Here is a 15,656-nt window from a genome sequence, read left to right on the forward strand (position 1 = left end):
TGCCGCGACGCCACGTGGGCCCTGAGCACGTGGGCCCCGCCCCGTGCCCGCCCTTCCCGCGGGAGGCCATGGCGGAGCGGTGAGGGCGCGTTCAGTCGTGCTGGGAGCGGTGCTTTAAATCGCGCCGTGGTGGGCGTAGAGCGGCGTTGGGAGAGCGCCTGGCACGTGCGGCATCGAGTAGTTAATTAAATAAACAGCTCATTAAGTGCCATTAGGGGGCTGCGTTTGTGCGCGCGTTAAATGCGGTGTTGGATAGTGCTCTGGGTGTGCGCATAAAGGGCTGCGCTTAGGGCTGGGCCTGCCGTAAATCTCCCTACAAGGTCCTGCGGCGGAGGTGGCGCATGCATTAGGTAGCACATTGGGTGGGCAGAGGGGGTGTGGTGATTGGGGTACGGCTTTTACAACCTAAATGACTCTATACGTTAAATAGTGCATTAAACGTACACTGAGCATCTTGCATCCCTGGCTGATCCACCTTGCTGCACAGTGTGATTCAGGAGCAAAACCCGAGCGGTACAGGACAGTCTTTGCCCTTCTGGAGGTGCAGAATTGACCCCGTGTTTTCAATGTGAGGTGCGGTGGGGATGCAGGGAGCTGCAGAGGGCGGGGAGTTGGGTTTCCACCCTACCAGAAGGGTTTTTCAGCCCGCTCTGGGTGTCCACAGCCTGGCATGGGACTGTGGGGCAGCAGGCAGGGAGAGAGAGGTGTGTGCAGTGACGGGGTAAGCCAGGATCGCCCTGGTTTCGGCAGCCTCCCACGGAGTCCTCCGTGGGGCATTTTGCAAGGTTGCAATCCCGTGAGCAATGCGTCGGGTGGGCAGGGGACACCGAGCATTAAAACCACAGTGTGTGTGAGTAATCAGTACTGGGGGTCCTTGAACACCCAGCAATGGACCCACTTGTCTGAGTGGCAGGAGTCCCTGCCTGGGCTGTTGTGCAGCTCTCGGGGTCCACCACAGAGGAAAAAAAAAAAAAAAAAAAAAAAAGTAAATGAAGCATGGAAGTACTCTGAACACAGGCACGCTGCAAGGGAGATCAGAGGGGAAATTATGCCAAAAAAAACCACTTCAGGGCACAGCCAGGAGCCTAACTATGACATTGACTGGGCAGGATTAGAACTTGGCTGAAGCTGCTTTGCATTCCTGCCTTTCTGTGTGCTCTGTGCTGTGGCTGACTTGCCTGTGCCAGTCCTGCTCCACTGCAGGAGCTCCCAGGAGGCCCCACCTGAGCCTTGTCTTGGAATTAATCCTTCTCACTCATCTCTGCTAAACCCTACCAGACTTCTGACAAAACCAGGCTGGCTTGGATCCAATTTATTGTTCTCCAGTTGCAGGATCAGACACTCCCAGAACTTCTTATGCTGCAGTAAGAGAAGAGGCTCGGGATCATTCCTTAAATCTTGCTGTGTAGTACTCTACACCCCAGCAGCTGTGGCTATCGCTGCGTCTCAGTCCCTCACATTCTCTGAACTGCTCAGTCACCATTCTCCCCACTTCCTTAACTTTTCTCAACTTGTCCACAGCCCGGGGGAGACCCAGAGGACCTGGTAGGCTGCCTGTAGTTCATGCTGGGTTGTGTGGGACTATGCAGCTCCTGTTTGTGCCAGGATGCCGTAGGCTTGGCACAAAGAGGAGCTGCAAATAGGGCTCAGCAGGGAAGCTGTGAGGCTCTTGCAACCCCCTGGATGGTAGAACCTGGGCAAGGAAGGAGTTGAAGGGCAGTATCACTTAAAATTCGGATCAGCTACTGGAGAAGCACAGAGTCAGACCTTTTGCTTTACTGCAGGCCAGCCGTTGTGTGAGATGCTGCCAAGTGCTGGTGTCTATTACTTCCCGTGGGAGATCAACAGCTCAGTCCCTGAGGGGAAGACACTGAGGACATTTGGCAGGTGAGAAGGGTACTCTGCTCTCCTTGCAGGCCAGGCCTTTCCTTCACTGGCTGAGCACCCCCCCTCTTTGGTTTTTAATTGGATTTCTGCACAGCTGAGCTTCCCACATTGATCATTCCCAGGTTATGCTGCTACGACCTGGCCCGATCTGAAGCCATTCTCGCCACGCAGCACAACTCAGCTCAGTACCATGTCTGTGTTGACACCAAGTTTGTGGAGCCATTCCAAGCCCAAGTGGGATCTTTCTACCTAGTCCTGGGAGAGGCTGAACACAGGGAAGGTAAATGCTCCAGGAACTGATGCCCTTTGCAGCTCTTTCGGGGTTCCCTGAGTCACTGAGGGCAGCCTGGGCCAAGGCTCCTCTTGTGCAGCTCCTCCAGTCACACGAGTGTGTGATACAAGGTAGGAGCAGCCTCTGTCCCTGCTGACCATGAGAAGAGCCACCCTTATCTTGGTGAAAATCTGGTCCTCTGGCACAGATTATTTTAGAAACAAGAAGCATTTCATCAGCATTGCTGGTCTTGTGAAACCTGTGCTAAAGTCTTCTGGCATCACTGCCAGCCACCACACCAACTGTCTTCACCCCAAACGTGACAGATTGCAGCAATACCTCATTGCAAGTGGCTGGGTTGGTCTTTGCCATCCTTGAAAGGCTCTAATTATATTCCCTGCCCTCAGACATGTGAGGAATGTGGGCAGGCTCTGTCATGCAAGTCACCCTGTTGTCCTTTCCTGGGGTGCCCTATGTTCCACCTGCTTGGTGCTTTGCGTGGTGAGTTGATCTGATGGTGAAGGAAATTTTTTGTTATCTTGGCCACACCTGATAAAAAGCATTCGTATTCATGCCACCAAAGTCCTCAGTGGCACGTGGGAAGCCTCTTCACATGGCCTCTAGAGAGTGACCTGCAAAATTCCTTTAGAAAATTGTTATTTTGGTCATCCCAGCCTAGGAGGGGGTGGCAGGGGAGCAGACTGAGATGGTGGCTGTGTCACCAAGGTTTGGCCCCTTCCCTGCAGCTCCATGTTGAAAGCCACCAATGAACTGTTGGTTGTAGCCAGCTTTGAGCCTCTTCTGAGCCCTCGTGTCTGCACGGGGGCATTCAGAAATGAGCTCAGCCACATCACTGCTGCTTTTCAGACAGGGAAAACCAAAGTGCATCCAGCCACAAAGTAGGCAGATGCTGCATGGCAGGCACTGGCACTGTTCCCCAGTGCAAGGGGAGTGCAGTGTCAGTCACCAGCATTTTGTAGCCATCAGGGCAGAGGGAAAGCATGTCACTAAATTAAGCTGTCCTGCTGCTCACATCAGTGGCAGCATGCAGCCAGTCTGGTCTCCTGAAGTTCTCAGGCTATGGTTATTTGTCCAGCTTGAGTCATGTGTTGCCTGAGGGAGCTCTCTGTCTCCAAGCTGCTCTGTCTGTTTTCCTTTCTCCAGAAACTTCCAGTCCTGTGGTAAAAGCACGAATATTGACCTGCGTGGAAGGGATCAACGTGCCCCTGCTGGAACAAGCCATACAGGAGCAGAGGAAATACTTCAATGAGAGGCAGGAGCAGAGGGAAAACAGCATATCCTGACAGCAGCTCCAAGGCCAGCGACGCTGGTCCTTGCACTGCCATTTGCAACAAATATATTAAAAGTAAATTAGGAGGTGTGTTTGCTGTGGCAAACAGCAAATCACTGAGCAGGGAATCACCTGAAGACTGCGAGTCAACGTGTGTGACTGTGGCCTGTCCGTTCCTGCCCCAGGTGTCATGATTGAAAATAGCTCTGGGAAGCAGGTTTGTTGTTTGCTTGAAAGGGTGGTTAAGGAAAGGGAACACTTGGGTTACACTGATCCTTTCATAATGCACAACATGAAGAAGTCAGAAGAGGAAGTCTCTGAATCTGGAGTTAAGCAGCTCAGGTTTGGCAGATGGGGGAAAAGGGCATTGACACAAAGTTCATTACCCCTGCCTGGCTATGAGCCCATGAGTGTCTGTGTTGGGGTACCCTGACTCAGCAGCCACGCAGGAACATTCCTGGCAAAACATTCACATAGCTGGGCTGACCAAAAAAACAAGAAGAACAAAGAGTCCCTATTTTCAGTAGCACCTGCCTCATCAGGTAGGAAGAACTGGTATCTAAGGGGAGGATTAATTCTAAGTCTTAAATAAATATTTGCAGTACCCTGAGTACTTGACTTTCTTCCTTGACACAACTAAGTTTAAGAGACCTTAAATCACTATTTTTGAAGTATCTAAAGATTTTAATTGAAATTTTTCCTAAATAAAGATGAAAAAAGAAGGCAGCCTGTCTTTTATTGATTAAATCCCTCTTTCTTGCCAAGTTATATGTGTTAGGCCCTGCACAAACCCTATAGATGATGTAGGAAAATTCAGTTTTCCTCCTTCTCCTAAGTACTGGGTGTGTATGGAAGTGGCTGGCTTTAAAAAAGTTGCAGAAAAGGAGATGAAGTTACATCAGAGCCACTCTGATTAAAGAACAAGGTGCCCACACAGCTGAATTAAACCATTGACAAAAGGACAGAACATTGCCAGTGGGAGATGAGAATCAAATATTTGTGCAAGGGAGAGAAGACTCTCATGTACTGTAGAAATCCCCAAATCTGGGGTGAGCCATGCCTGTGGTTTGCAGGGGAATGCAGCCATCTCCAGCCTTTTCTGCTTGCACTCAAAGATTTTGAGCTGCTGGCTCAGCAATGGGTTAAATCAGGCCTTTTTTAGGTCACCCAGAAGTTGGGGTCTTCCCTGTGGACACATGTAGCTGCAATGTCCATGCTCACCCAGAGACATGGAGCCCCCAAGTCCCCCAGATGAAATTCCCTTTGCCTCTGCCTTTCCTGGTGCCACATGCCTAAGTTTGTTTTAATCTTGTGTTCTGTCAGCTATCAAGTCAATGATTAATTCCCCCTCAAGGACATTTCCCGAAGGCTGACGGAGGAGCACAGCCCATGTTGGGGAGGTTCAAGGGACAATTGTGCAAGACAAAAGGGGGAAAATAAAGACAAAACAGAGCAACAACAACAAAACCCTGCCAAACACCCCCCCCCCCCCAAAAAAAAAAACCCAAACCAAACCAAACAAAAACCCCAAACGAACAATATAAAAGGCATTTCTGCTGAGTGTTTGCCCTCAGTGTGTCCCAGGGAGCCGTAATTATGAACCCAGTTACCGCACCGATGCCCAGCACTGTGCAGATGGAGCAGGAGAGCTTCCCCTGGTCCGGCGCAGTTCGTGCTGCTCTTCCCCAGGCCCCAAAGTGCCTCTTTACATCAACTTCCCTCAGTTTTTGGCTGCAGCCAGCACACTGGACAACCTGGGCAACAGAACAACCAAGCCTGTGTGGCTCCTTGTGCCTCTGTCCACCTGAAGCTCCCCGGACACCCCGCACCCCACCAGGCCGCCCTGTGCCCTCACAGCTGCCCCAGGCAGGTCCCTGAGGGGTCACTTCAGGCTGAGGGAGCAGCAAGGTGGGACCCAGACCCCGGCAGCACCTCAGGGAATACCTGGTGGGGGCTCAAACGCTTTGCCCACATTCATCTTTTTTTGTTTCCCGCTCTTTTTTTTCCCCTCCCCTCAGAGCGCGGTGCCAGCCGCCCCACGCTGCCATCGGCAGGCCGAGGCAGCCCCATGGAGGCCATCCAGGAGTCGTTCCAGAAGGTGGAGAAGATTGGGGAGGGCACCTATGGCGTGGTGTACAAGGCTCGCAACAAGCGCACGGGGCAGCTGGTGGCCCTCAAGAAGATCCGCCTGGACACGTGAGTGGGGCAAAGCCCTGGGCCTGCCATGGCGCCAGGCCTATGGCCAGTATGGTGCCAGAGGCACAGAAAAGCCTGACATGAGGGGGGAAAAAAGGTGTCTCTAGGATTAAACCTTATGTATTGTGGCGCCAGGAAAGGCAGAGCCAAAGGGAATGTTGTCTGGAGGGCTTAGGGGCTCTATGTCTCATGGGCATGGCAGCTGTGTGGGTGCACAGGGAAGACCCCAACTTTCAGGTGGCCTAAAAAAAGGGCTGATTTAACCCATTGCTGAGCCAGCAGCTCAAAATCTTTCAGTACAAGTGTTTAGGGCCTGATCTGGCACCACTTGGCCCCGGGTCCATGGCACAGGGCAGGGGGAAGCAGCTGCCATGTAGTGAAGTAGTGTCTCCCTCAGGGCTGTGCTGTGTGGGTCGGGCAGGGTCAGCCTCGGCCCTCCAGGGTGGGGTTGAGCAGGTTAAAGCTTATTGCTTTTCCCCTGGGTCGGCCCTGAGCTGTGTGCACAGCGAGGGGTGTCTGTGTGGACTGGGAGCCAATATGCTGGGGCTGCACCCCATGGTGGCCCCTCAGGGTGGGGGAAGTGGCTGCCCGAGGGGCGAAGAGCTTTAATTTTCCCCCACATCCTAAAAGAAAGACCTAGCTATTTAATGCATTATTGTGTCTCTAAATGCACCCTTAGGTGCTTCCAAATAAGCTCTGCCCCAAGGCTTGCATATCTAGGTCATCCTCTCCCTCTCCTTGCCCACAACTCCATTTCCCCCCGCCTCACCCCAGCCCACCCCAGCCACTGCTCCACCCCAAACTCAAATTCTCCCTTCGGGTACAGTGGAAGAAGGAAGGGACACAGAGCCCATTGGGCTGTGGGATCCTCCTGGGTTATGGGGTGCAGTACAGCCTATCTCTGCCACAGGGAGTCAGAGGGTGTCCCCAGCACTGCGATCCGAGAAATCTCACTGCTGAAGGAGCTGAAGCACCCTAACATAGTCAGGTAAGACCTGGATGCACCCTCCCCACCAGCTCATCCATGAGCCCTTGCTCCAGGAGCAGATAGCAAGGGGGTTATTCTGTCCTTCCCCAGCTGCATAGGCAGGAGCAAAATACACAGGAAAATGCAGAAATCCCTTGCACTTCCCTGGCTTTCAGTAGTACCTCAGGGGTCTGCCACTTCAGCAACACACTGCTACTGCCCCATACTAGATTCTGCCCTTAAGCTGCCCCTCTCTTCTCCAAAGGACCAACAGAGCAGAGGCATGAGCGGGAGGAGGGATGTTTGGGAATTTGCAGAGGTCTGGAGCAGATACTGAAGGGAGAACCTGTACTTTTACAGGCTGCTGGATGTCATACACAGCCAGAAGAAGCTCTATATAGTGTTTGAGTATCTGAATCAGGACCTGAAGAAGTACATGGACTCATGCCAATCTGGAGAGCTTCCTTTAAGCTTGGTCAAGGTACAGTGTGGAAGGGATGCCAACAGGCAGAGCAGACAGCATGTCCCTGCTGCCTTCTGTTGGGCAGAGCCATCTCTGGGGAAATGATTCCTCAGTCTCCCAGATCTCAAACATTTCAGCTGGGACACCCTCACAGCACTATTGCTCAGAAACGTTTATTTCCCAGCTGTTTCTAGGCTGTCCAGCCAATCTTGGTGCAGAGGAAAGGAGGGATCTGTTGCTAATTGTCTTTGTAGACAGTAAGGGTGCCTGGATTAGAGTCTCTCTGTCCCCACGTGGTGTGGCAGCAGTTTGTGTGTATCTCTGAGTAGTGGCCCATAAGCCTGATGTTGCACTGTAACAAGAGCTTCCTTCCCATTCAGATCTATAAGTGATCCAAAGTCAGTTGGTTTGCACAATCCAGAGTTCAAAGTGTTTTCATCGTGGCCTTATCTGAAGTCTCTTCTCTCCTTAGAACTACCTTTACCAGCTGCTGCAGGGTGTGAGCTTCTGCCACTCGCACAGGGTCATCCACAGGGACCTGAAGCCGCAGAACCTGCTCATTAACGAAGCCGGAGCAATCAAGCTGGCTGATTTTGGACTGGCAAGAGCTTTCGGGGTCCCCCTACGCACATACACTCATGAGGTAGTGTTGATGTTCCCCGAGTGGGGTACACAATCCAGAGTGGGTGAACAGCAGCAGCAGCACAAGTTGCTGATCTGTAACAGAGGCACAGCCATGCCAGGAATGTGCTCTTAACTTCACCTGCAGCTAAGGGACCTCCATGTCCCCACCAGGCGTGCTGGCTGTCTCTACCGGAGCCTGGCTGCCAGCTGAGCTCCCACCTTCTCTCCACAGGGTACATTTAATTGTTCCAGAGTGCGTTGTTGAAGAATGTTCTGTTAATCCCAACCCTGCAGGCACTAAAGTGTCTGTGAATTCAGCAAGGTCTTAGCACGCTCTGATTTGTAGTCACTGCATTACAGCTGAGAAGGGAGGGTCCCGTGCCTCTGGTTTCATCCAGGGAAAGGCAGACACAGCCTGTTTGTTGGTTCCTTTCCAGGTGGTGACCCTGTGGTACCGAGCCCCTGAGATACTGCTGGGATGCAGATACTACTCAACCCCTGTGGATATCTGGAGCATCGGCTGCATCTTTGCAGAAATGGTAGGATGGGTTTAAATAATCTCTTTAATGAGCCAGAGGAGGCAGCTGCAGTGCGAAGGAGGGATGAGATACAGAACATCTGGGATGCTGTATTCCCACCCTCTCCTGGGGTGTGCTTTATGGAGAGTCCACCCTAAGTGTTAGCTGGTCCTTATCTCAGAAGGAAATCTACCACCCTGGGGGCCTGGCAGAAGGTTGCAGTTCCAAGTACATTGGAATACAATGCCTCCCCTTGCAAAAGGGGTAACTTCAGCCTCATTGCTGCAGCATTTTGGCCCTGGGAGGAGATGACTCTCTTCAGATGTCCCCATGGTGGGCTGCAGAGAACAAACACTCTCGTGGCATGGCAGAACAGATCTTCTAGGGGTCCATACTCCCCTTGGAAGAGCTCTGGTAAGCCCTGCAGTGTAATGGCACTTTTCCTCATTCCCAAAGTCCCTGAGCTGCAGAGCTGACAGGAGGGAGCTAGCCCAGAGTGGGAACAAGCAGTCAGACACCTGTGATGTTCCCAAGCACTGTCTGGCAGAATCACTGCATTGTAACTGCCCTGGTCTATGCAGTTGTTTGCACCTGTTGGGACAGAGGGTTGCTTGCAGCAGGAAATAGGGAACACAGCGGATGGAAAGGTGGGAACTGGCTTTTCCTTTTCTTCCCCTAGATGACCAAGAAGGCCCTGTTTCCAGGGGACTCTGAGATTGATCAGCTCTTCCAGATCTTTCGCATCCTGGGCACTCCTACTGAGGTGACCTGGCCTGGTGTGACCCAGCTCCCTGACTACAAGGGCAGCTTCCCCCGGTGGCCAAGGAAGGAGATGAAGGACATTGTTCCAAACTTAGATCGAGATGGGAGAGACTTACTGATGGTGAGTGAGGGCTCAGAACAGGCCCTGGGGATAGACAGGATGCTTTCAAACTAGGCAAGGAATAGGGATATTTGAGATTTAATTACCTGGAAGTGTGTTAGCTCACCTCTGACATTGCAAAAGCACCAAATCATGGAATAGGTCTCAGTCCTACTCTGAAGAAGGACTGTCGTTACAGGTTCCTCTAGGAACCACTGCACTAGGAGTCAAGGAACTCTTCTAAGATAATCCCCAGAGTAACTTCAGTTGTGAGTGACTGCTGAAGCCCAGAGAAGGAAAAAGGCAGGACCAACAACTGCAACTGGGCCCAGCTGTGTGCAGGTGCAATCAATCACCCAGTTTTTAAAATCCTAAATCTGTTGGGCTTTTCTCTTGGCAGCAATTGCTCCTGTATGATCCCAACAAGCGCATCTCAGCCAAAGCAGCCCTCAACCACCAGTACTTCCTCTGCAGAAAGTCTGGGAGCCCTGAACAGCGACCTGTGCTGTGGAGAGACTGCAGATGAGAGGACGTGGCTCTCCCCAAGCTCTTGCACCTCCAGGTAGCACTGCAGTTCTGGTCTGGGGCACCTAGCAAGGGCCTGGCTGGAACCCAGTCTTGCTTCTCCTGAGGAGCCTGGAAAGGGACATTCTTAGTATTTAGAGCCTTTCAGTCTGTTGCTGTGGGAAAGTTTGTGTTACAGCCAGGAGAGCTGTTTTGAAGAGGTCATGTGCAAAAGGTGGGGGTAATTTATCAGCATAAACCACTGAAATGAAGAGAAGAGAGCATCTCCCTGAGGTTTGTCCTTCTACTAGCGAGCTAAGGTGACACACAGTGATTTCTGTCTCCAGCACTGGAGCATTCCCAGGTCTGCTGGTGGCAGTTGCTGGCATTAGGGAAGGGGGGCACTTCTCTGCTCAGCCCTTTGCTGCTGTAATCAGCCAGGTTTCTCAGCACAAGGCAAGCTGTTTAGCCTGAGCTGTTTAACAGAGCTGACATCCTGCTCTTTCACAACCTGAAGAGCACTATCAGGTGTCTTAGTTTGTGCCTTAGCTGGGACCAAGAAGTCAAAAGATCCGGTTAGCATAAAGCAGATCCAGTTAGGATAAAGCACTTGCTGCATGTGACTGGAAACAGGGAGCAGCTAAACCACTGGCTTTCCATCATTGTTCCAGATGTAATGCTGTTTGCTTTATTGTCTTGGAAACATTTTTGCTCTTCAAATGTTTGGGGGATTGTCTCTGACTCTTGGTGCGGTGTTGACATCTTAATTTCTTTCTCATCTGTATAAAATAAATGCTTGTCATTTGTTCAGAAACCTTGGTGTTCATTGTATGGCAAAGCCCATCAGGCTGGTAAGGCAGGACAGCCTGGCTGGTCTTTTCCCACAGAGCCTTTTTCCTTTCCTCATCTCCTGCACTCTTTCTTTTATCCTTTCCAGCCCAAATCCTTGGCAGGTGCAGAGATGTGCTCTCAGTCCTGTTGTGGAACTGGCAGCAAAAGCGTTAGTCCAATTTCTGCTGTGTCTGTGTAGTTTTAGCAAAGAAACAGGGTATGCAGGAGCTGCTTTCTCATCAAGGACAGGAAGAAGATAAGGGGAAGACATCTGCCTTAGGAATGCAGCTACAGCCAAAACAAAATTATAGAAAAAACTGAACCTGGCAGCACGGGGAAGGTTTTATGGTAATCAACAATTATAATACACACGCGGTGTCTGTATAGAAGCAATGCACTTGTAGTGAATCCTGTGGACGCCAGGTGGAGCTTATCCCCTCTGCACCAGGCCTGTTAAAACTTCCTAACGCTACGTTGGTGTTAAGGGGTTTTATTTTACCCGCTTTTCGGTGAATTTCGGTGACAGTTATTGGCCACCCAGATGGGAGCTCACCTCTGAGCCTCGACGGATCTGCAGTCTACAGATTTCCAGCCGGCACCGAGGGGTTCTCGGGGAAAGCCTCGGCCTCAGACCGTCAGGGGCTCGGGGCAAGGTCCCTGGGGTGAGTAAAGGCATCATTAAAATTGTTTATCTTGGGGTTATTGACGAAGGGGACGAGTCCCCTCCCAGAGTTCCTGCTGAAGGGTTTGAGTCACCCAACAGGGTTCAAGTCCCTGGGAAAGCTCACCGTCCGGGGCTTCGAGTCCCCCAGGACTACTGGGGAGGTTCCAGTCTCTCAGGACTGGGGGGTTCCAGTTCCCTCCGAGGGGGTCCCCTGGAGCAGGAAACTTAAAGCAGTTGTAGCTGGCCGAGGAGTAGAAAAACAGGCTCATAACACCGGAGCCAAAGCATTGCTGTACTCGCTTTTGTGCTGGAGTTTGCTTAGACACTCTGAATCCTTTTTGGTCTCTGGCAGCGTGCGCGAGTGGGTTGTGTGTTGATTTCAGTTTGCCGGCCTGTAAAATCAACACTGGGACGCCTGCGATACAAAGCTCGCTTGCTGGAAGAGTGTTGAAACTTAAATGGCTGTTGGGGTTTCGAAGCAATCGCGGGTGTGCGCTATCGATTATTGATTTGTTTTCTGTGTGCGCGGCTGAAATCGCGGAAACCTGTGGACGCCAAGCGCCCTCTCGTGCCAGTGCGCGCCGGATTCCCGGCGCGAGTGGGAGCGGGCGGGCGGGCGGGCAGGGGCACCCCCAGTTGCAGCTCAGCCGTTTTCCCGCTGTTATCTTGGCTCGGGGAGGAGCAAGAGAAGAGAAAAAAACCTAACAGACCCGCAGCACGGCAGCCCGGCCCCGGCCCCGGCCCCGCGGGCTCTCGCCTGTTCCAGCGCCAGCCTCCTGGGCAGCGTCACCCGCCCGCTGCAGCGCAGAGACAGCCGCGGGGACTCCCCGCGCCCAGGTAATCGTTGTATTCGCTTTCCAGCCGTTGTTATATAATTGTGTTATTGAGTACGGGGGCGGTCTGTTCTAAAACTAGAGTGGGAAATGATATCCCGAATTCTCCGTTGAAATGTATGTTGAACCACTGGGGAAAGATGGGGGAGACTCGCTACTTAAATCCAGATTAATCCAATATTGTAACTACTGGTGGCCACTGTATAAACTGGACAATCAGGCGAAGTGGCTGGAGAATTTCACACCATGTTACAGCTGAGGCTGTTTTGTAGAAGAGAGAAGGGGAGTGAGATGCCTTATGTAGAACTGTTCTTTAAGAGACCATCTGGAATTGCAAAGGGGGTGCCTACCCAGCCTGTCAAACTCTCTCATGTTAGCTTCTGGAAAGGAACGGGAAAAGGATAGGAGATTGAAGCACTATTGTTCTTCTTGTAGTATTGGGCCCCACTGTTTGAAGTGTCACAGCCAATGGGAGGAGGATGATGTAGAAATGAAAGGAGCACCAGATGCAGGAGACAGGAGGGGTACAGAGAATTGGAGTGTGCCTGATAAGGGGGAAACACAAGGAGGGGATGAGCAGTCAGGGGGGAGGCAAGAGTTAATTTCAAGTCCAGTGGTGGGGAAAACCCAGGGTGAGCAGGAGGTGAGAATGCCAGAGGTAGGGGAGCAGGAGGAGAGAAAGTAGGAGGTAGGGGAAGAGGAGGTAAGAAAGCAGGAGGTCGGGGAGCAGGAGGTGAGAAAGCAGGAGAGGGATAAGCAGGAGGCCATAGCTCAGCTCTGGGCAGGGGTGGGGTCTCACAGCCTGACAGTGGTGAAGGCACCTTTCTCCCCCATTGATCTCGAGGCATGGATGAGACTGGCAGGGCCCTACAGAGAAGATCCGGAGAGAGTATCTAGGGTATTTGAAACTGTCCTCAATACCCAGAAGCCGGACTGGGGGGTTATACAAGTTCTATTAGATACTCTATTAGACTCCACAGAAAGAGAGGTAGTACTCAGGGCTGCTAGGAAAGAAATGGACAGGATAAGTACAGCAGGTGCATTACCTGGAACTGTGGAAGAGCATTTTCCCTCCCAGGACCGCCACTGGGACCCTAACACAAAAGAGGGGAGGGTTTTTCTGGGGCAATATCAACAGCCTTATTTGGCTTTAGACATGCAATGCCAAAGGCAGTCAGTTGGTCTAAACTTTATGAGGTGAATCAAGAGCCGCATGAGACTCCAACTGCATTTGTGGAACACCTAAGGGCAACTGCCAGGAGATACACAAATATTGATCCAGAAAAAAAACAGAGGAGGCTGTACAGCTGGCTTCCATTTTCATAGGGAACTCAGCACCCGATATTAGAAAGAAGTTACAAAAAAACTGGAGGGAGCAGAGTCTCGTGACTTAGGAGAACTCCTAAAAGTGGCCTGGATAGCTTTTAGTAATAGGGGAGAAGAGGAAGAAAACAAGATCCGAGAGAGAGAAAAGGAAAAGGAACAGAAAGAAAAGAGATGGGAAATTGAAATGGAGGAGAGAGAAAAGAAACGGGCGGTGGAAAGAAAAAGAGGAAGATGCAGGGATGCAGTGCTCAGTGCAGCCCTGCAAAGGGCGCTATTTAACCGCAGAACGCAGCGGGGCTCTGCTCACGGGGGGTTGCAGCAGAATCAGTGCGCGTATTGCAGGGGACTTGGGCACTGGAAGCGGGAATGCCCCAAGAACCTGAAAGGGCCCAAGGTAACCGAGCTAACCCTCCACCAGGAATGATGGGAACAGGGAGCGAAAACCCCAGCTAAACCCCTGGTTACAACAGAGCTGGGGGAAAGAGAAAATTGACTTTTTAATCGACCCTGGGGCTACTTATCCGATATTAAATACAAATACTGGAAAATTAAAACAGGAAACGGTAAATGTTGTTGGTGCAACAGGGTAAGAGGAAAAACAAACATTCTTTAACCCCATTAACTTTAAATTTGGCAAACAGGGGATAACACACCAATTTTTATATATGCCTGAATGTCGAGTTCCTCTGTCAGGGAGACCTGCTAAGTAAATTGGAGGCACGGATTTTGTTTAAAGACAGAGAAGTTCAGTTATTGGTACCTGAGACTAAAGCTATTGAGGCAAGAACTTTTATATTGCAGGGAACACTGGAACCAGACATGGCATCTGAATTCAGAGGTTCTGACCTAGAGTGAACAGTGGGAAACACTCGGCCCTTGTGGCTGAAAATGTTGAAGACATCTGTAAACCATCAGCAAAATGCATAGACTAATATTTATGGGAATTATTTTATCTTTAGATGGAGGTGTTGAAGAAAATTTAGCATTGACTTGAATCCAAGGGTTTGGTAAGATGCACAATCTGTCCGGTGCTACAGCCTGCCTCCCTATCCCTAATTGTAGCAGGGGAGCCTATTCTTGGGGAATTGTCCCTATTAATCTGTCAATGGTGAGTCAATATGATAATCTGACAATACGAAACAGAATAGCCTTAGATCTATTGCTGGCCAAAGAACCAAGGGGGTTGTGGATGTTTTAAATTGGATAGAAAACGTTGTGTACACATCCCAAATGTAACAGATCTCTAAAGACCACAAAATGTGGCCAGTTGCTGAGGATAGCAATGCTATCCTGAAACTAATTGGTTCAATAGAATTCTTCAAGGAACAGTCTGATGGTCCCTGAAAGGAGGGCTGGCTGGAATATTGGAAACCATTGTAACTGTCATTGTAGTTGTAATAATTATTAGCATTGCTATTGGTTGTGTTTGCAAAATGATCAGTCATAATCTTGAAGGAATATAAGTGACTATAGATAGAAATAGAGTTGGAACTTATCAAATGGCCTTAAGGAATTTGAGATGTTTCAAAGGAGGGAATTGATACCAAAAGGGTTAATCCAATTTCTGCTGTGTCTTTGTGTAAGCAGGAGCTGCTTTCTCAGCAAGGACCTATTGAATTCCTAAAACATCTGGCTTAGGAATGCAGCTACCATCAAAACAAGACTATAAAAAACCTGAACCTGGGAGCATGGGGAGGGTTTTATGGTAATGGGCACTTAGAATATGCATGTAGTGACTGTATATAAGCAATGCTTTTGTAGAGAATCGTGTGCACATTAGGTGGAGCTTATCCTGTAATAAATGATGCCTCTTCTTAACACTACATTGGTGTTAAGGAGTTTTATTTTACTCGGTTTTTGGTGGATTTCAGTGACAGAACGAGGGGCTGATGGTTCTGCAGCCCAGTGATGTCTCAGTGTAGGATTCCTTTCCATTAGAAGTTGCCACACGCTATTTCAGAGTTATGTTCTACTTATTTAAGTACTCAAAAGCCAGATCTAATTTATGGAAGCCAAACTTCTGTACTCCTGTTTTTCATGCACGTGCACACAGGTGCTCTTCTAGTAACTGCAATCGCAAAAAACCAATTTCAGCACAACCCGACAGCTGTGCTCATGCATCTCATGGCCTCTGTGTGGTGACAGCCAGCTTGGAGGCACATATTTGTCGATGAATCCATGGAACCGTGGATGAGTTCTGCTGTGGGAATCATTTCCCTGCCTTTGCATACATGTTGTAAAGTCAGTGCTCCACTGTTTGCTCTATGCAAACAACGCTCACGTTGTACCAGACAAACTGTTTGCAGAAGAGTTTCCTTTTTTTTTTTTTAATAAAAGATCTGGAGTAAAAAATAAATACTAAGGATATTCATCCAGTCCAGAAGCATAAATAAAATGCTAGAGCAAACCTAGCCCAAAA

The 15,656-nt window shown here is 50.3% G+C and overlaps 2 protein-coding genes and 1 long non-coding RNA gene across 5 annotated transcripts; all 3 read left to right on the forward strand.

Annotated features, from left to right (window-relative positions):
• Window positions 1-17: 17 nt before the first annotated feature.
• TEN1 (TEN1 subunit of CST complex) lies at window positions 18-4,347 on the forward strand. Of its 3 annotated transcripts, none has more exons than XM_066200832.1 (4): window positions 18-79; window positions 1,785-1,887; window positions 2,010-2,167; window positions 3,323-4,346. In XM_066200832.1, exons 2-4 carry the CDS (start codon window positions 1,802-1,804, stop codon window positions 3,460-3,462), a joined length of 384 nt encoding a protein of 127 aa, XP_066056929.1. In that variant the 5' UTR covers window positions 18-79; window positions 1,785-1,801; the 3' UTR covers window positions 3,463-4,346. The 3 variants fall into 3 exon arrangements, with proteins under 3 accessions (XP_066056929.1, XP_066056931.1, XP_066056930.1); XM_066200834.1 differs by lacking the exon at window positions 18-79 and adding an exon at window positions 181-350; XM_066200833.1 differs by lacking the exon at window positions 18-79 and adding an exon at window positions 374-573 and having other exon boundaries at window positions 3,323-4,347.
• Window positions 4,348-5,517: 1,170 nt separating this feature from the next.
• Window positions 5,518-10,391, forward strand: CDK3 (cyclin dependent kinase 3). The gene is made up of 7 exons (XM_066200293.1): window positions 5,518-5,645; window positions 6,556-6,633; window positions 6,973-7,093; window positions 7,548-7,718; window positions 8,137-8,238; window positions 8,897-9,100; window positions 9,480-10,391. Exons 1-7 carry the CDS (start codon window positions 5,518-5,520, stop codon window positions 9,603-9,605), a joined length of 930 nt encoding a protein of 309 aa, XP_066056390.1. The 3' UTR covers window positions 9,606-10,391.
• A 456-nt stretch (window positions 10,392-10,847) lies between these two features.
• On the forward strand, window positions 10,848-15,076 carry LOC136299102 (uncharacterized). Its single transcript, XR_010723438.1, has 3 exons — window positions 10,848-11,076; window positions 11,758-11,915; window positions 14,039-15,076. It is a non-coding gene; the product is annotated as an uncharacterized lncRNA (long non-coding RNA).
• The last annotated feature ends 580 nt before the right edge of the window (window positions 15,077-15,656 follow it).

This window comes from Chamaea fasciata, unplaced genomic scaffold (assembly GCF_029207755.1).
Source record: "Chamaea fasciata isolate MVZ Bird 193981 ecotype frontalis unplaced genomic scaffold, bChaFas1.0.hap1 SCAF_19, whole genome shotgun sequence".
In the NCBI taxonomy this organism is placed as follows: Eukaryota; Metazoa; Chordata; class Aves; order Passeriformes; family Sylviidae; genus Chamaea; species Chamaea fasciata.

Coding starts and splice junctions, on each gene's coding strand:
- TEN1 (XM_066200832.1), top strand. CDS start 1,802: ATGCTGCCAAGTGCTGGTGTCTATTACTTCCCGTGGGAGATCAACAGC. Junction 1,888..2,009: donor ACACTGAGGACATTTGGCAG/GTGAGAAGGGTA, acceptor GATCATTCCCAG/GTTATGCTGCTACGACCTGG. Junction 2,168..3,322: donor AGAGGCTGAACACAGGGAAG/GTAAATGCTCCA, acceptor TCCTTTCTCCAG/AAACTTCCAGTCCTGTGGTA.
- CDK3 (XM_066200293.1), top strand. CDS start 5,518: ATGGAGGCCATCCAGGAGTCGTTCCAGAAGGTGGAGAAGATTGGGGAG. Junction 5,646..6,555: donor AAGAAGATCCGCCTGGACAC/GTGAGTGGGGCA, acceptor TCTCTGCCACAG/GGAGTCAGAGGGTGTCCCCA. Junction 8,239..8,896: donor GCTGCATCTTTGCAGAAATG/GTAGGATGGGTT, acceptor TTCTTCCCCTAG/ATGACCAAGAAGGCCCTGTT.